Below are 23,991 nucleotides of genomic sequence, written 5' to 3' on the forward strand. Positions count from 1 at the left end.
ACAGCTAAAATAAAAAAAAAGAAAAAAAAGGAAGGCATTGTCACACTGATAAATTACTCAATACAATCTTTTAATTTTTTTCGTTTTACTGAAAAGAATAATTTGTTTATCACTCCTTGAGGAACTTGTCAACTTTTAAGTTAACGTGATTTCAAGATTCGAGTATTTATTCATATGATATTTTAAAATTAAATCTTTAAATTTATGTAATTTTAAAATTTAGACATTCATTTTTCGTAAACGAAACTTCATAAAGAAGAGATAATGTGAATTTTTATATCTCAAGACTAACATTAATATTCAATCGATGAGATTCTTGACTTTACTTTAAGATAATGACCTTTTTTTCCACTCAAACGAGAGTCCATCATTTTCATTGATACATAATTAGTACACCAAAAACTAATTTTGATACTAATTATTATGAGTTAAAAGTCAACTTTCAAAATCATGTAACTCCAAAATCTAAATATATACTCATCTAACATCTTAAATCAACCTAATTATTATAATTCATATATTTATAAGATATTATTTATTTTGACGCTTAATCTCAAAAATTCATTTCGTATAAAACTTTTTACAAAAAAAAATAATATAAATTTTTATATCTTAAAATCAACTCTAATACTCAACGGTGACTCTGCCCTACCCTGTCTTTTTCCCTACTGTGAAATAAATATAATTTCTAAACAGAAAAAAGCTGCCGCTTTATCTTCCACTGAAAAGCAACGCATTGTCGTACTGTGAAGCGGCGGAACACCTGATCATTGCTCTCCAACACCGACCATCCCAACTAAAACCAAGTACCGCTATTTTCAGTTTGAGGCTTCGGCAGTTGAGCTCGAATCATGCGCACCTTAGCAGCTCAGCTCAACACTGTAAACTGCTCAATTTTGTAATCCTTCTTCTTCTTTTATTTTTTTTTCTATTTCCACTTCCAATTTTCATTTTTACCCTTTTTTCCTCTGTAGTTGTTGTTCAAAAGAAAGCCTTGGAATGTGCAGTCTCGAAACTTCTCATCATCCAATGGAAAAGGTTACTCTTTTTGTCATTTTTTTTTATAAAAAGGTTTTTTTTTATTCAAAGCTTGGTGAAATTAAATGCTTTATCATTTTAGTTGCAGATCAAGCGTCTCTTGAACAGGAAGCTGAGAGGAAAATAGGATGGCTGTTGAAACTCTTCTTTGCTGGCACTGCAACTTTTGTTGCTTATCAATTCTTCCCCTACATGGGTATTGTTTTATTTTGTTAAACAAATCACATGTTGTTCAAAATGACTACTTTGCTGGGTATTCCCAATTTTGGTTTTTGACTGAATCCATTCTTTCTGATATTAAACTTTTGTGGGTATTTTTGGATATGTATATTTGGGTTATGAAACAATCTGACGCTATGAAAAGTGGATGCCTTTTGTGATTATTGGCTTGAAAAGGAGAAATTGCTTATAGATTTGCTTTTACAGGAGATAATTTGATGCACCAATCTGTGTCACTTTTGCATGTTAAGGATCCCTTGTTTAAGAGAATGGGGGCATCTAGATTAGCCCGTTTTGCAGTCGACGGTATTTCTTTTTCTCCTGATAATAATTTTGTGACAACTTTGGCGTATGTATATTCTCTTGTTTTGACGTGAGTTATGCTTTTAAAGTTTCATGCATTAAGCCTAAACGATAAAGCATTTATTGAAGAATGTTATTCTTGCCTCTTTTATAGAATGATAGCTGATCACATTTCTCTTCTCATATAAAATGTTTTTGTTAAATGATGTCCGTTTGTAGAGAATGAAGATCCCATTCATGACTAGAAGATTGTATTCCTGAGTTATAGACTTCTTTTGGCTTCTGTTGGATGTTCCTTTGATCTTCCTCCTCAGTCTAATCTTTTTCTATTACATCAAGGATTTGTGTTGTTTTGACGGTGTTAGCAGGGTTTTTCTGTGTTTCTTATGTCCTTGTGGTAGTGTCCCTACATGGCTTTAGCTTATGGGCTTGCAACTGCCTGTGAAAATTTGAAACCTTACCTCTTTCTGAAACTTTTAGCAATTTAGGTTTGTGATTTAGAGATTCAAATAAGTGGTTGCAATGAGAGTTTGCTGTTTCCCTTTTACTCCTGCCTTATATCGATTGTCAAAGTGGAGCTTACCTTCAAAATTACAGTAGTTGGAAATGAATCCCATAATTTTTCTCATTAATTCTAAAATAGAGTAGCTGATATTAATGCTGCATGACCCTACTGCGAGGCTATTTACTAAAATGGTTTGCTGACATCATTAATACAATTAACTCTCTGCTTCCATTTTTTATCATAGATCAAAGAAGGATGAAAATAGTGGAGATTGGTGGAGCGCAAGAGCTCTTGCATATGTTGGGATCTGCTAAAGATGAATGCACACAGAAAGAGGCTCTGAAAGCTCTTAGTGCACTGTCAAAATCAGGTAGAGTTATATCGCATTGTTTTACTTATGAATAGCATACTGTTTCCATTTCCATATTTTTGTTTGATGCATATTTGCAAGAATCCAAGCTAATTACCAACAGAGCTCAAGTAGAACTGCCTATTTGTTGTGACTTATGCCTGTTAATAATATTAGAAATGCAAGATGCTTGAGGTGATGTAAAGAAGTTATTAACCCTTTACTATATTCTAAAAGTACAATTTGAGAAAAAAGAATAGCATAAAAAAAAAGGAAAAAGATGGAGAAAAATGTTTGTGATTAAGAAAAAGGTATATGATTTATACGTATCTGAAACTTATTCTGTGGCAATGATGGTCAATAATTGCATATTTTGTCTGGGTTAGTTGCAATTTTCCCTAGTCATTTAAGTTATTTTTTGAGGTTAAGTTTTCTGCCTCGTCTGGTAGCGTAGATTGTAGTCATCTGCATCGTAGTGGACGCTAAGAAAAAATTACCTCTCCATGACCTGAGGATATCTACTTTTTAAAATTAATTCAGTTCTCATGTTTTATCTGTCTGGTTGGCATTACTAAGAGTTTTCACATTCAATTGCTTGCTTGCTTTGCGTAGCTATCAGGTTCATGATGCGCAAAAGTTATTTGAATGTTAGGCATAAGGCTTTGAGTTTGGCTACACATACATTCCAACAACACCTTTAATGTCCTTTGCTTTTTTATCTTAAAGAGCAAAACAACAGGGATGCGACTACTTTTGTTCTTGTTTCTTTATCCGACTTTTGACTTTGTGTTGTTGCAGATGAAGCAGTTAAAGCTTTACACAGTGCTGGGGCAATCTCAGTTATAAAGTCTACCCCAGACACCTTTGAAGACGCCGAAATTGGGACATACAAAACAAACTTATTGAAGAGATTTCAAGATTTGAGATATGATATTTCATCATGAGATTTGAGATACGATATTTCATCATGAGAAGTTTTTGACTCTTTGAATTTGGGGTTGAAGACCAATTAGGTGAAGAAGCCTTAGCATTGAAGGAATCTCTATTTCATAGGAGCAAATGAAAATTTGAATGTATCTTTTTGCTGATTGTAGAGTTCAAAATTCACACTCTGTGCCTCTGGCTTGGATTCTCATGTGCCTGTTTCTTTCATATTTACTTCAAAGTGTGGCCTTTTTCGCTTACAACACAGAATTCAGTGGATTATCCCAAGGAAATAAGGAATTTTTTCCCTGCCCTACAGCCTTGGTTCATTACCTTACTAACTTGTCATGTGGTTGATTTAAAGCAATTCAATTAACATGGGCAGTGTAGTCTGAGCCCTCTTCTCCACTGCCTTACAGGATCCACCTGTTGTGATCCTGCATTGGGTGTGAGTGACATTTTTCATCTAAAAACATGGAAATTGATCATCTGGAGCAAGTGAATAGTTTCTTCTTCATCCTGGATGATTTGAAGCGGTAACTTTCATGCTTAGAATACAGTTCCCATTCATAACATAACAAATTAATGGAACTTGTACAAGAAAATAAATTAGATATTAAATGAAGACTAGTAATGCACCTTCAACTTCCCCTATGCCATGAATTCCAAAGTAGAGCTGTGAAGAAAAAATAGTTCAAAATAGATACAGCAGTTAGATTGTCATGAAATTTTGCGCATGAAAGAACATCGAATTATTTAGGACTGTCATAGTGGTCATGTGATCATCCAGGGTCTATTAGCCACCTAATGCATGGCATAAATATTCTATCAAAACATTAAATAATCAAATATGGAAATGATGAAGCTAGCAAAGCAAATCTCTATTTCTCTATTTTGCATAAAAGTTGGGTCATTTGGTAATCTGGTATTTTGTCAATATATAGTAATTGACCGTTTTGAGGGGACGGCCGCGTCAGTTGTAATGAAACAAACAACAAAAGAAAAGATAACACTAAAATACAAGAACCTCTGCCAAAAAAAAAAAAAAAAAAGAGTCAGAAAACAAGTCATGACTCATTTCCTGTAAAAAAGCTATATACGTTGGTAGAAATGGCGATTGTGCTTGTTACTACAGCCAGAATAATCATGACTGCTGCCAAAATCCTATCCTTCACCGTTGATATGCCCCAAGCATCCCTGTAAACGAAAAGAAATTAAAAATAAAGAAACAAAGTAAACAGATAGCAGAGGTTGGATGCATGCAAGTGCTCAGGGTGAGAGAATACCTGAGAGCAATAGCGCCGGGGAAGATGAAGGCAAGGCAGACTGCAGAGGTTGATCCCATGAATTGAAAGAAGTACCATATGTTAGGGATGGCTATTGCTGCCAAGTAACTGAAGGCTAAAAGGACAAGTGTGAGGGACACAAATCTTGTGTTATCTTTTGCCAGATGAGTCTTATTTGGAAAAAGGAATTCATCAATATTGGACCTTAACGAGTAGTTTATGAGAGGAAACACCAGCATGAGGTGAAATGCATAACTCAATCGAACTATGTCATTGAGTAAAGAGCCAACTGCTGAACCAGAATTTTGATCAAAATTAACAAGTATATCTGGCATGATTGAATCACCAAACAGAAGGTATCCGACAACTCCTATAGTGAAGTAGATGGCCGCGCATAGAACCAATGAAATTCTGGCTGCTGATATCATATCAGAAGGTTTATTCATCTCAAAACTAATTGGATGAACTGCAATCATTCAGTAAAAGCATGAATGAGAAAATTTGGAACAAGAATTGCTTACTTTAGCAAATGTGCAACCACATAAAAGTAAGAAAGCCCAAGTGCTCTCACCATTGAAATGAAATGTGAAAGCTGTAACAATTACTGGGACAGCAGTGAAAAGGTCAAAGAAGGAGGTGTTGTTGTCCAATTGGGGCAGCAGTCTCGGGCTATTTGTTTTCCCTTCCAATAGTACCAAAATTGCCATAACTGAACTTATGGCAACAAACAGAACGGCAAGAAAAACTGATATTGCTGAACTGAACCTCAATGATTCTGCAAATAAGTCCAACTTGACAAATTAAGCAAAGCATAGTTCTTTGGAGTACCAAAGTGAGAGTCAATTTTTAGGTTTGCCTTCTTTATGCTTAATTTGGATGCTAGAAAAGAGTACAAAGAGAAGAAATAAGTGTTGGAGCATACTGACCTACACGCCTGAACAAAACCAATGGAAGCAGAATGAATACAAGGGTGAAAAGCAGTGCTAAAGCACGTGAGTTCCACCAGTGAATGCCAAACCATTGTTGCAAAACACCCAAGTGAACTGATCCTTCAGGTTGGTTTCCTGATAGAACATCCCCTAAGAAAAAAGTTATCAAGATCAGAACATATAAGCAAAGCCACGCCTCATGTAGAAAGCCAACTTACTGTGTTTTCTTTTACATTGCCTTTCAGTTCAATGAGGAGTTAGATCAATTATTGTTTTAACGAATAATAGCAGTAAACCAAAGAGCAAAGATGCCAATCCTACAAACAAACTTGCGCAAAATTACATATATATTAAGTACAAAAGAAACCATAATGTTGGAGTAGTGAAAGGGGACTCCTAAGTAGCTGTTTCAAATGCCAGGAGCATTCATTTTCAGGAAGACATCCAGATTCTCCCTCAGAGATTGACCATTTGTAAGAGTTGATGGTTCATTGGAAATTCATCTAAATTAAGTAAAAAATTTAACCATCTAAATTACAACCTTCTTGGATCCAATTTCAGTTAAACACATGGTCCACTAGTTCACTAATAGGATGAAGTGAAAAGCATCTTGGGTTGTAACCAATCCAAACTCATGAAACTTTCATTGTGTAGAGTTTGCTAGAGGGAAAATTCTAATTTTTTAGCGCCTGCAAAAGACTTCCACACCTCTAAACAATAAAATTATCCGCTAAACTAGTTCAAATCAACACCAAGAACAATCCATTTTGAGCCTTCAAAACCATATTTTGTTCCTGAAGTTCTAAATCAGTAAAGAATTATCACCAATAAAATCCAGTACATACCTATAATAATCAAATAAATAATCAAGCATCCAAGATTGGTGATCATGACACATATTTGAACCAGGACTGATCCCACCCTCCCAAACGAGTCCCTCATGACACCAGCATACGTAGTCGAGTCCCCGGCATGTGTATACTTCAACAAAAATTCAACTGACAAATCTGATAGCCAAGCTATAACCACAATCAACAGAAACGCAGGAACTACACCCAACACCTTGAGCGTAGCCGGAATTGACATAATCCCAGCACCAATAATGCTTGTGGACACATTAAACACGGCACCCGATACCGATGCATGCTTTGCTGGTGGGTTGCTCTCTGGAAGCAGTGGTGCATTATATCCGGCAGGCGGTGACATCTTGGAAGATGATGAGACGTTTCCGGTTAGAGGATCTATTACTATATGTTGTCTTGTTGTGCATAATTACACATTGAATGTGTGTCTATAAATATGATGTGGGTTAGTTGTAGGGTAGGCCAATGACAAAGAATGTCATCAGTAGACAGTGAAATATGATTAATTTAGGATAATCCAAAGAAGGGTACTCAGATCGATTGGAAATCTTTCATAATTAGAAGACAGGTTGGGGTGGGGTAATGCCGATGAATGTAACAGGAAAATGTATGTGGACGCAAAAGCAGGAGACGGCTATGTGGCTATGTGGCTCTGAACGTAACCAATAACCATGCCAAATCAAATAGGCTTCTTACTCAATAATTCAGCAAAATTGGCTGAATCGTGCCGGTCAAATATTGCATACTTAACCATATTATTGTGTTATTATGGCATAGTCTATTGGTTTGTGTAGTCCAACAAATTATACAAGCTGAAATTGAGATTTCATTTTACTAAATTAGAACTCTGTGCAGAAAGGGTCATTTCTGTCACATGGGTATGAAATACTTGGGGAAACTTTGAAAAAAAAAATGCACGGTTTGATGAGGGCAGCCCACGAAGAAAACGTTTTTCATCTGCAATACTTTGGTGCCAATCCAAGCAATCATCACTCTACTTAATAATATAAAAGTACAGATTGGTCATGGTAATGAATAATGATCACTGATCAGCATTGTGGGCCAATTAATCCTACTAGTGCCCTGCAGAACTTTATTAATTGCAGCTTTTTTTTTTTATTTTCACTTTTAACACCTTTTATTGATAGAGATCTTCTAGATAAACCTTTATGAATTCCAAATTTTCAATCACATAAAATAATACTGGTCTAGCAAGCGCTGTTATAAAATTAGGGAATGAGATATTTCATTTAGGTGTCCAAGTCAGTGGAAAACCACTTTCATGAATTATTTGGAAAATAAACTCATAAATTTCTCATTTAGCATAAATTTCTCAATAATGGGAAAATACTCACTAATCTATCTACTTATTTGTGGTAGGTGAGCCTTTGTTTTATTCCAGAGAAGATATTATTATTTACTCAAATAAGTAAATGCAAGTAGCATTTTGCTTAATGACTACTATAAAATATACAAAAAAGATAACAAAAAGAGAACAGAAAGATGTGGAAGAATTATAATTTAATCAAAGATATTTGATATCTTTGAAATTTATGTTGCAATCAAATCAGGAAGAGATTATGGTCTGAGCTGTTCAAGTTTGATATCCCAGAAGGATAATCTGCTTCTGTGACCTTTGCATTGCTCTTGAATTCTGTAATAACATTGCAGATATGCTCACGTGAGGATGAGGAATCTTCTTTAAATGCAACAAATATTTATGGTTTTGTCTTCTGATCAACTACTCCACAAGTTGGTAGCTATGGCAATTATGCTTGTCACAATAGCCAGGATGATCACTAAAACTGCCATGACCTTATCTTTTCTCGCCGATATGCCATGAACATTCCTTTCAAGATATTGAATTTTTTTGAGTTTAGTGATAACTATTTTTTGAAAAGATAGTAAGTTTCAGTTATCAAACCTGAGAACAATGGCTCCTGGAAAAATGAATGAGAGGCAAACAACAGTTGTCGATCCTAAGAACTGGAAGAAGTACCATATATTTGGTATGACTATGGCGATTATGTATGTAACACCAAGCAATAAACAACTGAGAATTGCAAATCTTGGGGTGTCTCTGGCCAGAACAGGCTTCTTTGCGAAGAGGAGTTCATCTATGTTAGCTCTCAAGGAGAAATTCATTACTGGAAATACAAGAGCTAGGTGCAATGAATAGCTTAATCGAACAGTATCATTTACTAGTTGACCAACTGCAGAATCAGAATTTTGATCAAAGTTGACTAGCATATCTGCCATGATGGAGTCCCCAAAGAGCATGTAGCCAAAGAAACCGATAGAGATGTAAATGGCTGTGCAGATTGCTAAAGAAATCCTGACAGCAGAGCTCATATCAGAAGGTCTACCAAGTTCTGCTCTTATCGGATGAACTGCATTGATATCCAAAATCTTTCATTAGAATACACGGCAATTCAACTAATTCTCAAAATTAATATTATTTCGTTTAAATTCTGAGCCAAAACTGTAACACTTTCAAAATTCTAAGTTCCAGCTTCCTGATTCATAAATAGAATTGCAAATGCTGAAGCTAGCCAGTTAGCAAATGAGCATGCTTTTTAAAAAGTAGAATTGAGAAATGAAGTTTTAAGTGAGGTTTAATTACTGTTAACATGAAACCCAAACCCCGTTACAAGGACTGGAACAGTTATGAAAAGATCAAGGACAGAGACCTGATTGGCAAAGTCTGGTAGCAATCCCATATTTTGAGTTTTTCCTTTCCACAATGCATAAATTGCCATTGCTGAGCTTATAAACACTATTGCAAGAAGAATAGATATTGCTGAAGTGCGCCTCAATGAATCTGTCACACAAGTCCAAAATTGAAGTAAAAAATGAGAATTGGATGCCAATAATACCCAATAATTCTTTTAAATACCAATTATCCAAGAAAATCTGCTGACTAACTCATATGTGGCAACAACACCAATGGAAGCATAACCAAGAGTACAACAAAGAGTATCACATAAGCACGCGAGTTCCACCATTGGATGCCAAACCATTCCTGTAAAATCCCCAAGTGCAGGGTTCCTCCAGACTGATTTCCACAGAGGACATCCCCTAGAAGAAAAGTACACCATCGGATTGAATAAATTTTCATGTTCCATTGCTTTATCAGACATTTAATAGATTCATCATCGTGATTAATTGAATAACAAATGAAAATTTGTTTCAAATAACCAAAATAAATACCCAGAAAAGGAAACAGAAGAAGCTACCAGAATCTCTGAAAAACAGGAAAACCAAAGGGCAAGATAAGAAACTCCCAACAAAATAAAATGCTTACCAATGATAATCAAGTAAATGATGAGACAACCAAGGTTAGTGACCATAACACAGATTTGAACCGCAAGGGATCCCAATGATCCAAAGGACTCTGCCATTAGGCCTGCATAGGTGGTCGCCTTGCCAGATTGAGTGTACCTCAACAAGAAATCAACCGTGACCTCAACCAAGAATGCAATCATGAAGATGACAACAAAGGCAGGAATGATCCGTAGGACCTTAATAGTGGCTGGAATCGACATGATTCCAGCTCCAACCATTGTTGTGCAGATGTTAAACACCGCACCAGAAACTGATGCACCTCTTGAAGATTGATTTTCCAAAGAATTGAAATCTGCTAAAAGTGGAGTGAGCCCACTGGCATCAGTTTCAGTTTGCTTGATGCTGCATTTTGGAGGCTAGTTAGTTTCTTCTGATTAGTTTATTTGTTCCTTGCAGAATCAGTATAGGCTGAAATACTTGACTCATTATTTTTTGACATAATATGGAAAATGGGGTTACTAAATAATTCTCATAAGCAATAAAATAACGAATAAATTTAGTTTGTCTTGCTCTGAAAGGATAAGGTTTGCTCTCGAGAAATCAGCTTCTGCCATTTTTTTAACCCCAACTTACAAGGGGTTGTTGGGAAAATATTGCAGCTATTATCTAAAGGTTGTTGGTCTAACAAGGGCCCGCTTTTCAATTTGTCAACTGACAGAGGACAATAAATGACTCAAAAATTAATGTGATTTTGATTAATTGCTAAGGTGAATTTCCTCACCCGAGGCCATGAGAGCTTTCATACGAAAATATTCAGACACGATTCAGGTGATCATAGGTTCATAATCTTTCTTGTTCCAACCTTCGACAAAGCAAGATATGAGACTCAGATAACTTCATTGATGGCATTCGAAATTAACCTAAAAAAAAAGAAGAAAATCACGATGTGCAAACCCATTCTCCTCCCATGGGAGTGTTAAGAAAATGGATTCAACCCATGTAAGTGATTTTGGATCAAATAAAAGTCATAAGCCTTAATTTTTTATTTTACACAGAGTCCTAGTTACTTAATAAAAAAAAATGAGATTATTTTAAAGAAATGTCAAAAACCAAGTAGAAAAAAAAAAGCTAGAAAAAATAGAGAGAAAAAGAAAAAGGGAGAGTTAGTTGAACGAAAGTCGATTCGTGGTCTGATTGAGTTGAAACCTTGTTAGGAGATTTATGATTCAGAGTTCTACATTCTGAACGGTAAAGATCCGGTTTGAAGCTCTCTAAAAATAAATCCATGGTGTATTTATTGAGTCATTTATTTGATAAGATTTCTCCGATTGTTTCTCTAGTTGTTGTTTAGGTCTAGTTTTAGCTAGAGAAGAACTTTGTATACTTATTATTTAATAGTGAAGATTTTTCTAGTGGTCCGTGATTTTTTTTCTTTACACAAGAGGGTTTTTCACGTAAATCTTGGTGTGCTTTATTTTTCTTGCGATTTTTTATTATTGATTGTTGTCTATTGCTTCTGTATTGTTGTGATTATTGCTTCAGGCGCAACAAGTGGTATCAGAGCGAGGGTTATTTTGAGACATCGATACAGAAGCAACCCAAGATAGAAGTAAATTATGTTTGAGATCATAGAGGGTGATACAGATTTCATGATAAAATTGACAGCATTGAATTATTCAATTTGGAAGCTTATGATGGAGAATCATCTATACTGCAAAGATTTGTATGAGCCAGTATTTGGTGATTCGGTTAAATCAGCAGATATGAAAGATGAAAGTTGAAAGAAGCTAGGTAGAAAGACGCTGGCTACAATCAAAAAATAGGTTGATATCAGCGTATTTCATCATGTAGTGCAGGAGTCAGATGCTCACATTGTTTGAAAAAATTAGCAACATTGTATGAGAGAAAAACAAATATGAATAAAGTTATGCTTGTTAAAAAGCTTGCAACTTTACAATGCAGGGATGAACGATCTGTTATAGAGCACTTGAGTGATTTTCAAGATATATTTAATCGGATGATTACTATGGAGCTTAATATGGATGATAAAATGAAGGTGTTATTTCTTTTAGGTTCATTGTCAGACAACTAAAATACTCTAGTTGTGACCATTCTTAATTCAGCTCCTGATTATAAAGTGACATTGGAGATGGAAAAGAACAGTATGCTTAATGAAAAAGTAAAGTGAAAAGATGTAGACCCTGAGAATCAAGCTCTAGTCACAGAGAATAGGGGTATAAACATCGACAGAGGTCAGGACTCAAAAGGTCATGGTAAGTTTAAATATAGATCCAAGTCTAGAGATAAAATGAAATGGTTCTATTATGGTAAGGCATGTCATATAAAACAAAACTGTAAAATCTTGAAGCAAGAGCGAAAAGATGATAATGACAAAAATTCAAATGATGGCAATGTTGTAACAGTGAATTCAGATAGTGATTCAGTTATTTTGATTTGTACACATGGTGATTGTAATTATTTTAGTGATCCCAGCATCGAGTGAATAGTTGACACAGGAACGACATATCATTGTGTTTTTAAGAGAAAGTTGTTTAGAACTTACAAAGTATGAAATTTTGGTTGTACTAAGATGAAAAATAAGAGTATGTCTTAGATTATTGAAATTGGTGATATTATTGTACAAACTAGTACAGACTGTATGTTGACTTTGAGGGATATCAGACACATTTTAGATATGAGAATAAACTTGCTTGTTATTAATGTTTTTGATAAGGAAGGATATAAAAGCCGACAAAAGAATGGATAATGAAAGCTTCTCAAAGGATTTATGATAGTTGCAAGAAAAAAATTATGTTGCATAATATATAAGACATGGATGCAATTAAACGGTAACCAGATAAATACCATTAAAAATGATGCTTCAGCAAACTTGTGGCACAGGAGGTTGGCACACATGAGTGAAAAAGGGTTACAGATTTTGGCAAGATAGTTTTTTATTCCCTTGATCAAAGGTATGTCTCTCAATTCATGTGATTATTGTTTGTTTGGTAAGCATCATAGAGTTTTTTTTCGTAAAAATTCTCAGAAAAAAATATATTGGAATTAATTTATTCTGACATATGTGATCCCATTGAGGTTGAGTCATTAGGTAGTAGCAGATATTTTGTTATTTTTATTGATGATACTTCACGTAAGACTTGGGTGTGTATGTTGAAATACAAAAGTTAGGTACTACAGTATTTTCAAAAATTTTATGCCATGGTTGAAAGGATAACAAGGTTACCCTTGAAGTGTATTCGAATTGATAATGATGGAGAATACACATCTAAAGGCTTTAAAGAGTATTGTTCAAAGCATAGGATCAGGCATGAGATGACAGAACTTGGAACACCGCAGCATAATAGTATAGCTGAAAGAATGAATCGCACCATTATGAAAAAAGTTAGATGTATGTTGAGGATGACAAAATTACCAAAGCCATTTTGGGGTGAAGCAGTCAACACAACTTGTTACTTACTTAACAGGTCACTATCAGTTCTTTTGGACTTTAACATTCCAGAAAAAGTGTGGACAGGAAAAGATACTTCATACTCTTACTTAAAAGTTTTTGGATGTAAAGCATTCATGCATATGCCAAAGGAGCAAAGATCAAAGCTTGACAGTAAAATCACATAATATGTGTTTGTAGAATATGATGATGAAGAATTTGGTTATAGGGTATTGGATCTGGTAAAAAAAAAGACAGTCAGAAGTAGAGATGTAGTCTTTCATGAAAAAAAAATTATAGCAGACCTTGAAAAAAATAAGAAGATTACATGAATTACTGTTGAGCGTGATGTTTCAACACCGATAAAAATTTCACAGGAAAGAGCCACAGATGATGGAAATGAGCAAGAAACAAAACTTGGAGATATGAATGAACCAACCATAATTGGTGATGAGCCAGATGTAATTAGTTTTGAGCAGGAAGAGCAATTCTCTCTACCTAAGAGTATTGAGCAGGGAGAGCTACCTTCGGCATCAAATAATGTAGAGTCTCAACCTAGGAGATCTACTAAAGAGCACAGGCCATCTACTAGGTATCCAAGTTCAAATTTTATTTTAATTACTAGTGAAGGAAAGTCAGAAAGCTTTCAAAATGTACAAGCTACTCCAGATAGAGAGCACTAGTTAAAAGTAATAAAAGAAGAGATTGAGTTATTATGAAAAAACGGTACTTATGATCTTGTTAAACTTTCAAAAGGAAAGAGGCCATTAATAAATGGGTGTTCAAGTTGAAAAAGGATGATGAAAAACTAGTGAGGTATAAAGCTCGATTGGTAGTAAAAGAATTTTCTCAGAAATCAGGTATCGATTTTGATGAGATTTTTGCTGCAGTTGTAAAAATGAGTTATATTCGAGTGGTACTGAGATTAGCAGCTAGTTTGAATCTTGAGCTTGAGTAACTTGATGTTAAAACTGTATTTTTGCATGATGATTTACAGGAAGACATTTATATGAATCAATCTGAAGGTTTTGAAATGAAAAAGAAAGAGCACTTAGTTTACAATTTGAAGAAAAGCTTGTATGGCTTGAAACAAGCTCCGTGACAGTGGTATAATAAGTTTAATTTTTTTATGATGAGTCATAGCTATAAAAGAACAGCAGCAGCTTCTTGTATGTATGTTAAACAATTCCATAATGGTAACTTCATTATCTTATTATTATACGTTGATGATATGTTGATTGTAGAACAAGATGCTAGTATGGTTTACAGGTTGAAAGAATAATTGTCTAAGTCTTTTGATATGAAAGATTTAGGTCCAACAAAATAGATTCTTGATATGGACATTATCCGAAATAAGAGAGCTAAAAAGCTGTGGTTGTCACAGAAAAAGTATATTGAACGAGTGCGTGGTAGATTCAACATGCAATATGCTAAATCAGTTAGCAGTTCACTTGCCAACCATTTTCATCTAAGTAAGAAATCTTATCCAGTGTATAAGGAAGAGCAACTAACTATGTCTAGTATTTCTTATTCTTTTGCAGTCGATTCTTTAATGTATCTTATGATTTGTACAAGACCTGACATTGCTCATGTAGTTGGTGTAGTGAACAGATTTCTTTCTAATCCGAAAAAGGTTCACTGGAAGCAGTGAAATTGATTTTTAGATATTTAAAGGGTACTTCAAAAATGTGCTTGACTTATGGAGTTTCACAACCAGTTCTAGAAGGGTTTGCTGATGCTGACATGACAGACGATCTTGATGATAAAAAATCTACTTTAGGGTATTTGTTCACTTTTACAAGAGGAGCTGTATCTTGACAATCAAGTTATAGAAGTGTGTTACTTTGTCAACTACAGAGGCTGCGTATATTGCAACAATCGAAGCATGTAAAGAAATGCTTTGGATGAAACGTTTTCTTCTTGAATTGGGGTTGAATCAAAAAGAGTATATGATATTTTGTGATAGCCAAAGTACTTTAGATTTGAGTAAGAATATCACGTACCATGCTAGAATAAAGCACATTGATGTTAGATATCATTGGTTATGTTCATTGATTGAAGAATATCAGATGCTGTTGAAAAAAATCCATATTGATAAGAATGTAGCAGATATGTTAACTAAGATACTTTTCAAAAAAAAACTTGAGCTCTACAGTAACTTGGTCGGAATGAGTTCTTTGTCCAAGATAAGTTTTAAATGAAACTGTTATAATAATGAATCTCCTCCTAATGGGGCTGGATGGGAAGATTGTTAGGAAAATGGGATCCAGCCCCATGTAAGTGGTTTTGGACCAAGTAAAGGCCATGGGCCTTGATATTTTATTTTACACAAAACCCTAGCTACTTAATAAAAAAGAGATGGGATTGTTTTAAGGGAGTGTCGAAAACCAAGTAAAAAAAAAAAAGCTAGAAAAAAGTAAAGAGAAAAAAGAGAAGGGAGAGTTAGGTGAATGAAAGTCGATCCGTGATCCGATTGAGTTGAAATCTTGTCAGGAGATTTATGATTCAGAATTTTACATTCTGAACGGTGAAAATCGGGTTTAAAGCTCTCTAGGAACAAATTCAGAGTATATTTATTGAGTCACTTATTTTGTGAGATTTCTCCAATTGTTTCTTTAGTTGTTGTTTAACTCTAGTTTTAGCTAGAAAAGAATTTTGTATACCTATTATTTGATAATGAAGATTTTTTTGGTGGTATGCGATTTTTTCTTTTTACATTAGAGATTTTTTCACAAAAATCTTGATGTACTTTATTTTTTTTATATTTTTTTATTATTTATTATTTTTATATTATTATAATTATTATTTCAAGCACAACAAAGAATACCAAAGAAAACACTTTCACCCGATTCATCCTGTCCTGTTGATTAGCTCTTGTCTTTTAATTACCAACGTTGAACCTGTAAAAATTAACGCCTCCGTTAGATTGGAATTTCACCATTATAACGACGTTGTTTGAACTTTAGCAATCTTTTTTTTTTTCCTAATTTTCTTGACCAGCATCAGGACCACGTGTTCAAACTTTCAAGGTAAGATCCTGTACTGTAAGACTTATGATTGGCGGAAGAATCTGTTGACTGTAAGTTGTGTATGTCTGAAACCACATCTGCTGCAACTAAAGCAAAAGTGAATTTTTTTTAGACTGATTCCATAGCAGGTTATCTCTTGAATTCATTTGTCAGTTTCCCATAAGCCCAAGTTTCAGCTCGTACTTTTCTTTCTATATCAGGTCAGTTTTTATATTCTGTTTTCAATTTTTTGTTAGGGTTTTTTTACTATAGTTTTTGTTTTCTGTTTCCATTTTTTGTTAGGATTTTTTTATTATATTTAAGCTAATTTTTACATTAAATTAAAGAAATTGAACAGATTCTGGATATTTTCCAGTCATCTGATGATAAAGAACAAATTTTGATACGAAAATAGAACTGTGCAAGTCAAAGGTCTGAGATTTAGATTTTAGGATAGATTTTACAACTGTTGTTTATCAAAATATTGATTCTTTTAGTGATTTTTTATCTTTGCGTAGCTACTTGGCACCCACAAAAATCTTTTGTTTTAGTTGCCTTTGCTTTGCAGAGTCCTTGCGTCCTATTTTGCAACATTTGTTTAGTGGTAATAACTACAAAATCATTGATTGTGTGTCTTCTGATTTTCAATTTAATTTTAGAATTACATTTTAAGAGTTATTGCAATGGAGCTTCTCTCTGTGTAGCACAGTTCTGGGATTGATTGAGAGTTAAATTTTGATATTAGAATGGCTTCAAGTGACAATGAGAATCAGAAAGAGCAAATTGAGGAATCCAATGTCACTAGAACAAAGGGACAAATTCCTCTTCACATTTCATCATCACAAAGGATGCTTCTAAACGGTGAAAACCCTCAAAGAAGGTCACCTAGAAGCTTTATGTCTCCTCCAAGTAGAAAAAAGTTTCTCAATTTTGGTTCTGCATCTGCCAAATTCAAGCGCTTAGCTGAAGAAAGAGACGAGGTTTCTCGGTTGGTGGCTTCTTCAAGTGGTCATCGTTTACGAGAACACCTGACTGGGGTTTTTGCAAAAAAGATTGATTGGGTTTCCCTCAAGAAAATGTGTAAGGAATGGTTTAGGGACCCAATGAATATGGCCCTTTTTGTATGGATCATGTGTGTTGCTATCTCTGGTGCTATTCTGTTCCTCGTAATGACTGGAATGTTGAATGAAGCGCTTCCTAAGAAGTCCCAAAGAAATGGCTGGTTTGAAGTCAACAATCAAATTCTCAATGCTCTGTTTACTCTTATGTGTCTGTACCAACACCCTAAGCGATTTTACCACCTTGTACTTCTTTTTAGATGGAGACTGGAAGACGTTTCCCGACTCAGAAAGATATACTGTAAGAATGGGACCTATAAGCCTCATGAGTGGGCACACATGATGGTGGTTGTTGTGCTACTTCATATCAACTGTTTTGCTCAGTATGCCCTTTGTGGTCTGAATTTGGGATACAGGAGATCTGAGCGACCTGCCATCGGAGTTGGGATATGTGTATCAATTGCAATAGCTGCACCAGCAATGGCTGGTGTTTACACCATTGTTAGCCCTCTTGGGAGGGATTATGATTCTGAAATAGATGAGGAAGCATTGAGGCCAACCGACACTGGTGAAAGTAAGAGGCCAGAGCAATTGAGACGAAAATCATTAGAGAAGAGATATTCATTTGCATCCGGAGATGAGAAGAGAGTTGTTGAAAGCAGACCACTCTGGAGTGGTGGGATGCTTGACTTTTGGGATGATATTTCTCTAGCATATCTTTCTCTTTTTTGTAGCTTTTGTGTCTTTGGGTGGAACATGGAGAGACTTGGGTTTGGAAACATGTATGTACATATTGCAACTTTTCTCCTGTTTTGTATGGCTCCCTTCTGGATTTTCAACTTGGCTGCTTTGAATATTGATAATGAGACTGCCAGAGAGGCTCTTGGTGTTACCGGAATTGTTCTCTGTGGGTTTGGTTTACTATATGGTGGCTTCTGGAGGATTCAAATGAGAAAGAGGTTCAATTTGCCAACTTATAACTTCTGTTGTGGTCAACCAGAAGTCAGTGATTGCACTCTGTGGCTGTGCTGTTGCTGGTGTTCTCTTGCTCAGGAGGCACGCACAGGGAATTCTTATGATATTATAGAAGATAAGTTCTTAAGAAAGCAAATGGAAAGTGGTAACCAGCTGCCAATAACACCTTTACCTCGTGAAGATGGGATCGTCCAATCTGGTTCTGGTCCTAGTTCTTCACCAGGGTACAATTCTAGCCCATCCACGAGATTAACAGCCAATTCTTCAAGTACTAGAATAGTTTCAAAGGAATATTATAGTCCAGACCGGCAGCTTTCTATGGTGAAAGAAGAGTCATCTTTACGAGGTAAAGATGAAACTATGATTCCACCTGCTCCACCATTGATACAGAGAGAAGAAACATAAATTGGCGAAAATTTTCTATCATTGTCATTGTCTCATGACTTGATGTTCGTTTGCACAGATGTTTGTGAGAGCTTTGAAATGCATTATATAATTTCATATTTTCTCACACTTTAAAACGTTTCTTTTCCCTTTTGGTTGAACATATGTAAATTTACATTAGGGATTGTTACACTGTTATTCTGAGATTCTCTTTCTTAGCAGTTAGCAGCATTAGTTTTCAAATGACCTTGCAATTTTGTTTATAATTGATATTGCAACTTAATGTCTATCCTGAGAATTAGTTTTATGAAGCAATCTAGCTTAAGAATTCCTTGTGCATGCTTCGTTAGCACAAGTGCATAATCATTATTTAGATATTATAAGGAGACTTTTCACATCATATTTATGTTGTATTACATGTAGAGAAGCCCACACACGCACAAGTGCATTTGCAACAGTGCACTCATGGAAGCACATAAATTGTTCTGAGAGAGGGCTAAAAAATAAGATCAACTTCTTCTGGTAATGGAGTAGTTAGCTGGTCAGATGGTGACAAGAGGCAAGGACCATAAGTGTTCCTGATACTGGTTCTGTTAATAGCAAATGCTTACGAGGTAGGTCTTCTTGTCATGTAGGTACTGATAGTGATAGTTCAGTTTCTCACAGATCATAATCTTGTCCAGCAAGTTCAAGCCGTCTATGGCAGTGCATATTGCGGGGTATGCCAAGCAAGCAGTGTCAGCTCGTAGGGCCTCCAGATTTAGCATTTCTACAATATCATATATGGTCCTCATATTGGTCATTATGAGTCCGAAGTCATTTCAAAGGTCTCTAACATTACAACTTGCAGCAAAATGCTATCATAGTCTCTCCCTCACACAAACACAAATACAGCACCCAAAACTTTGGAATGTCTGCTCCCTGATTCAATAAGGAATCGATCTAAAAAAATGTGATCAGCTCTTCTTGGTGTCGATGATCTTGGGACTTAATGCAACTGCCTCCATCAGGAAAGATTTTAGTTTTACTTTTGAGCTAGGGAATTGTGCACATCCACACCTAAACTTACGAGATATTATTTATTTTGATTTGAAAATCTCTTGATTTGAAAATCTCATGATTTTATCTCATAAAAAATGTTTCATAAGTTTTAAATTTAGATATTTATATATATACATACATATATATATATATATATATTATACTATATTTACACATTCTTCTAATATGAGATTGGAGGCGTTGTCAAGCTGAGTTTAACTATAGGATCAAAATTACATTAAACGTTGGGATTCTAAAAGTGGCTCCCCACCGTCACTAAACATTGGGATTTTAGAGGTGACTTTTCATCATATAGTATTTAGTGACTCCCACTGTCCCATCATATAGCGCTTAATTTCCGTTGACTAGTGACCACTCGATACCATTTGTGGATACCCACACTTAACCTGTGAGATATTGTTTATTTTGACTTGAAAGTCTCACGGTTTTGTCCCATAAAAAGCTCTTCACAAGTTTTAAGTTTAGATATATATATATATATATATATTATACCATATCTACACTAATATGAGATTGTGGCGTTACAATTTAATGTAATACCCCGCAAAAAAAAAAGGATTATTTTAAGTATTTTGATAAATGGAGGAACTCTTTAATAAAGAGTAAAAAATGCATACTACTTATTGATAAAATAACTCAACTTTTAATAAGATTAGTATCTATCACTTGTTTGCCCAACAACTTATTGAAAGAAAATAAAGGCTTATTTCTCTTTTATTTCATATACAGAACAAACAAGTTAAAGAATTTCAAGTAAAGGGTAAGAACAAAATCTACAAGAAAAGTTGTCTTTCAAAGGTAAATAAATAATTTCTTTCAATTTTGGAGAAATAATATCAATTGTTAAGTTTTGAAATGTAACTTATAATCAAGAAACTTTAAAATTTTAGGAAATCTATTATCCTTCTTCAAGATTGATTTTGGCAAATTATTTAGACTTTAATTAGAGTCTAATAAAGTATCGAGGAAGTTTAATAATGTGATTTTATTATTGTAAAAATAAGAAATAGAAATTTGATGAGATTAAAGAAGAAAATTTGTGTTTCGTATGAACTCTAGTGTTTGCAATATCAGATTAAGATATTATTTTGTATTAAGAGATAAAATATTACCATGATTATTATATATTGTTATAAAGCTTACTGAATTTAATTTCCAATGAAATAAACAGAAGTCAATTTTGAGCTTTCCATGAAGAGTAGTTTAATTTTTATTTAAGAATGTGCAAGCCTCCTAGTAGCAGTTACAGGGAGAAATTACGAAATTTCTCTTAATTTTTATATAAGGAATTCCAAATTAAGTCATATATGTTTGAAAAGCTTATTAAGTCTACTTTTCAATGAAATAAACGGAATTGAATTTGAAGTTTCCTATGAATAAATGTTAAATTTTTTTTAGAATGTACACATATCTGACAACAGTATATGATGGGGATTGCAAAAATTAGTATAATTAATCTACAAGGAATCACTTGATGGACCAATATGGTTAGAAAGTTTATCTATTCTAGTTTCTAACACATTAAAAATATCTTAATTTTGAATTAGATGTCTTGAGATATGACTGTTTTAGTGAAAAGAACTCAGACTATCAGTATTAATTAGTTGAGTTAATCATTGTTTAACTTAATTGTTTTTTGTATAATTAGTCTCAAAATGGGTTGATTAATTACTATTATATTAAAATTATCTTGAATAGGTTGTTAAGTATTTTGAGAGAAAAACTAAGTGATGGAATCAAAAGAAGGTAAGTAAAATCTCACACACTATGTTTGTTTTCAAACTTATTTATATATGTATATTTCTAAATGAGTAAATATTTTATTTTATTATTTCGATATATGAAAATAGGACCAAGGATATGATTATTTTGAGTTTTTGCTATGTAAATGATGGATCATGCTTATGAATGAAATAAGAAAATGATTTATATTTAAGAAATAATTTTATGATAGCTATGTTTTTACATCCCTGAGAAGTGAGATCATTGATACCAAAATTAGTTCTACGATCTTAGTCAACGAGTAATAGTAGTTAGCATAGACATGATCATAAGATCCTATTAACGGATTATAGTAGTTAGCATGAGGCTTTTGTTAACGGATTATAATTATTAGCAACGATGATGAGGATGAAATTATCGATATGATCAATATCAGGGGTTATAGCAGTGACTGTAGCTAATGATAAATGAATGATTATGATGATTTATGATGATTTTAAAGATTGATCCATGATTTGTATGCAATATGTTGACCATGATTTATGATTTATAATTGGTGAATTGACATGTTTTGACATTGATTTATGACTTACAAAATGTTTGACATAATGATAATTTTTTAAATGTTTTGATATTATGATTTGATGAATATTTTGAATGATCTATATGATATGTATAAAAATGATGCTTGATCCGATAAAGTGTAAGCCTATACTTACTGAGCTGTAGTTTATTTATTCTCCTTTTACTTTCTTTTTACAAATAAGTAAATGTTAAGTTTGCTTAATTTTGTGAAAAACTAGAAGATCTAATAGGAAAGATTACTTAGTCATTGGAAACAATGTTGGCCAATGAGATCTTATGAAAAAATTTTGTATTTTTATATGGTTTGTATTTGGATATCTAGAGATGAATCATTAGTTGGATTAAAGATATAGATTTTACTTGACAAACTATATTAGTTTATTAAAAAAATTTAGAATGATTAAGAAAGAAAGTTTGGTATTACTTTAGGGTTTTACTTTAAGATAATATGATCGTATTGCGTCTTGATCTCGAGATGTGACATAATGTAGCATCAGAGCCAGGTTGCGATCTTTGAAAAATTTTTAAAAGTTAGATTATGATTTTTAGATTGTGATGATATTTTTTTAAAAGCCTAAGTTATGTTTCTTGGAGATTTTCTAAGAGTTTAAGTTATGATTTTTAAATTATGTGAGATGTTAAAGAGCTTATATTATAATTTTGATGATTTTTTAAAAACTATGATCATGATCTTTGAAATTTTCTAAGAAGTTTAATTATGATAATTAGATTAACAGTGATTTTTTAATAATGTAACTTTTGATTTTTGGATTGAAAAAGATTTTATAAGCATGGTTATTATCCATATACTATATGAAGATTTTTAAGAATTTAGGTGATGACTTATGGATAATGTGATGATTTTTCAAGGACATAAGTTGGATCCATAGACTATAATGGTGAGTATAAGTAAATGATTCGATAAATTTTAGAATAGTTAAAGTTTCAATGAATTTTGAGAAATCTATGATTCAATGAATGTTTTGAGTAATTATTTTGGTTGATAATTACATAATGCTTTTGAGATTTTATAGTTAAGAAAAAGCCTAATTACTTTCATAAAGTGTAATTTTATAAATTGAAGAGATTTTTTATGCGACTTATGATGAGACATATCTTATGAGCTAAAGGATTATTTAAGAGAACGATTTGATCTTTGGAGATCTTATAAATTTGAGAGAAAACCTTTAACTTAATAAGATTTTGAAATTATTTGATGAGTGTTAAGTGAATGTTTAATTATGAATTAAGATTGAAATATGAGTGTACATTGTTAGAATTAAAAGTATAGAATATTGGATTTAGGATTGAATGATTTTTTGAAATTTTAAAGAAATTATCTATGGGTTATAATGTTTGAGAATTTGTCTTAATGGATTTAGTCTGAAATATGATAATTGTGGTAAATAGTTTAATATACGTAACAGAAGATATTCACTTAATTGGGTTTTACTTTTTTATTGAGAAAGTACTTAAGGTTTGATTATATAAGTTGAAAGTTTGTATTGTTAATTTGAAGTTTTTATTTGGAATGTAAATAATTTTTTCAATTGGCTAAAGTGATTAATTTATGGCTATAGTTTCTAATTAAAGTATAATATTGGATTCCTTTGAATTTTATATTTATGGAGAACATTACCTATTGTGGTACAAGGTTGTGTGCTTAACAAGGAATTAAATTTGTAGATAAAAATTAAAATTGTAGTTATCTAAATGACTTAGTATGGAAGTTAGTTTTGAAGGAATAATCAATTTATAGAAAAATATACGTTTTGGTTAAGAATGATTGTTTGAAATCTTACAAGTGTAAAAAATTGTTTGAACTTTTATAAGTGATGATTTTATGTACTTGGTGATACTGAACATGTAGTCGATTTAAGAGAAATTGGAGAAAAAAAAACTTTTGAAATAATGTGATGTATTAGGCTATTATTTATAATTATACTTTCAGCACAAATTCAAGTATTTGAAGTTCTTATTGTTTAAATTCTATAAGAGAAATTTATTTATAAGTTGTGATACATAGGTTTAGACTTTGAGTTGGAGAT

The 23,991-nt window shown here is 33.3% G+C and overlaps 4 protein-coding genes across 9 annotated transcripts; 2 read left to right on the forward strand and 2 right to left on the reverse strand.

Annotated features, from left to right (window-relative positions):
• The first annotated feature begins 650 nt into the window (after positions 1-650).
• Positions 651-3,601, forward strand: LOC111310086 (ARM repeat superfamily protein). 2 transcript variants are annotated; one of them, XM_022909209.2, is made up of 6 exons: positions 651-881; positions 975-1,038; positions 1,121-1,234; positions 1,465-1,563; positions 2,310-2,435; positions 3,213-3,601. In XM_022909209.2, exons 1-6 carry the CDS (start codon positions 852-854, stop codon positions 3,356-3,358), a joined length of 579 nt encoding a protein of 192 aa, XP_022764944.1. In that variant the 5' UTR covers positions 651-851; the 3' UTR covers positions 3,359-3,601. The 2 variants fall into 2 exon arrangements, with proteins under 2 accessions (XP_022764944.1, XP_022764945.1); XM_022909210.2 differs by having other exon boundaries at positions 661-881; positions 1,127-1,234.
• Positions 3,602-3,718: 117 nt separating this feature from the next.
• LOC111310082 (amino acid transporter AVT6C-like) lies at positions 3,719-7,005 on the reverse strand. Of its 3 annotated transcripts, XM_089748230.1 has the most exons (7): positions 6,399-7,004; positions 5,551-5,703; positions 5,196-5,399; positions 4,625-5,090; positions 4,439-4,535; positions 3,978-4,014; positions 3,719-3,857 (listed from the first exon to the last, which is right to left on the reverse strand). In XM_089748230.1, exons 1-7 carry the CDS (start codon positions 6,757-6,759, stop codon positions 3,853-3,855), a joined length of 1,323 nt encoding a protein of 440 aa, XP_089604356.1. In that variant the 5' UTR covers positions 6,760-7,004; the 3' UTR covers positions 3,719-3,852. The 3 variants fall into 3 exon arrangements, with proteins under 3 accessions (XP_089604356.1, XP_089604355.1, XP_089604357.1); XM_089748229.1 differs by having other exon boundaries at positions 3,805-4,014; positions 6,399-7,005; XM_089748231.1 differs by lacking the exons at positions 3,719-3,857; positions 3,978-4,014 and having other exon boundaries at positions 4,205-4,535; positions 6,399-6,999.
• A 443-nt stretch (positions 7,006-7,448) lies between these two features.
• Positions 7,449-10,610, reverse strand: LOC111309457 (amino acid transporter AVT6C-like). Its single transcript, XM_022908511.2, has 6 exons — positions 10,564-10,610; positions 9,721-10,103; positions 9,342-9,494; positions 9,040-9,237; positions 8,341-8,806; positions 7,449-8,265 (listed from the first exon to the last, which is right to left on the reverse strand). Exons 1-6 carry the CDS (start codon positions 10,608-10,610, stop codon positions 8,154-8,156), a joined length of 1,359 nt encoding a protein of 452 aa, XP_022764246.2. The 3' UTR covers positions 7,449-8,153.
• Positions 10,611-16,154: 5,544 nt separating this feature from the next.
• LOC111310088 (uncharacterized) lies at positions 16,155-18,861 on the forward strand. 3 transcript variants are annotated; one of them, XM_022909213.2, is made up of 2 exons: positions 16,155-16,378; positions 16,817-18,861. In XM_022909213.2, the coding sequence occupies exon 2, from the start codon at positions 16,904-16,906 to the stop codon at positions 18,593-18,595; it is 1,692 nt and encodes a 563-aa protein (XP_022764948.1). In that variant the 5' UTR covers positions 16,155-16,378; positions 16,817-16,903; the 3' UTR covers positions 18,596-18,861. The 3 variants fall into 3 exon arrangements, with proteins under 3 accessions (XP_022764948.1, XP_022764950.1, XP_022764949.1); XM_022909215.2 differs by having other exon boundaries at positions 16,867-18,861; XM_022909214.2 differs by having other exon boundaries at positions 16,903-18,861.
• The last annotated feature ends 5,130 nt before the right edge of the window (positions 18,862-23,991 follow it).

This window comes from Durio zibethinus, chromosome 19 (genome assembly GCF_047325235.1).
Source record: "Durio zibethinus cultivar Kanyao isolate XHJ-2024 chromosome 19, ASM4732523v1, whole genome shotgun sequence".
NCBI lineage: Eukaryota > Viridiplantae > Streptophyta > Magnoliopsida > Malvales > Malvaceae > Durio > Durio zibethinus.

Excerpts from the sequence above, each read along its gene's own strand:
- LOC111309457 (XM_022908511.2), bottom strand. The coding sequence starts at position 10,610 with ATGCCATCAATGAAGTTATCTGAGTCTCATATCTTGCTTTGTCGAAG. Across the intron at positions 8,807-9,039 it reads GTTTGGGTTTCATGTTAACA|TTCATCCGATAAGAGCAGAA; the intron begins GTAATTAAACCT and ends ATATCAATGCAG. Across the intron at positions 8,266-8,340 it reads CCAGGAGCCATTGTTCTCAG|GAATGTTCATGGCATATCGG; the intron begins GTTTGATAACTG and ends ATATCTTGAAAG.
- LOC111310086 (XM_022909209.2), top strand. The coding sequence starts at position 852 with ATGCGCACCTTAGCAGCTCAGCTCAACACT. Across the intron at positions 1,039-1,120 it reads CTCATCATCCAATGGAAAAG|TTGCAGATCAAGCGTCTCTT; the intron begins GTTACTCTTTTT and ends TTATCATTTTAG. Across the intron at positions 2,436-3,212 it reads TAGTGCACTGTCAAAATCAG|ATGAAGCAGTTAAAGCTTTA; the intron begins GTAGAGTTATAT and ends GTGTTGTTGCAG.
- LOC111310082 (XM_089748229.1), bottom strand. The coding sequence starts at position 6,759 with ATGTCACCGCCTGCCGGATATAATGCACCACTGCTTCCAGAGAGCAAC. Across the intron at positions 5,704-6,398 it reads TATTTATTTGATTATTATAG|GGGATGTTCTATCAGGAAAC; the intron begins GTATGTACTGGA and ends CTTTTTTCTTAG. Across the intron at positions 5,091-5,195 it reads TTTCACATTTCATTTCAATG|TTCATCCAATTAGTTTTGAG; the intron begins GTGAGAGCACTT and ends GAATGATTGCAG.
- LOC111310088 (XM_022909213.2), top strand. The coding sequence starts at position 16,904 with ATGGCTTCAAGTGACAATGAGAATCAGAAAGAGCAAATTGAGGAATCC.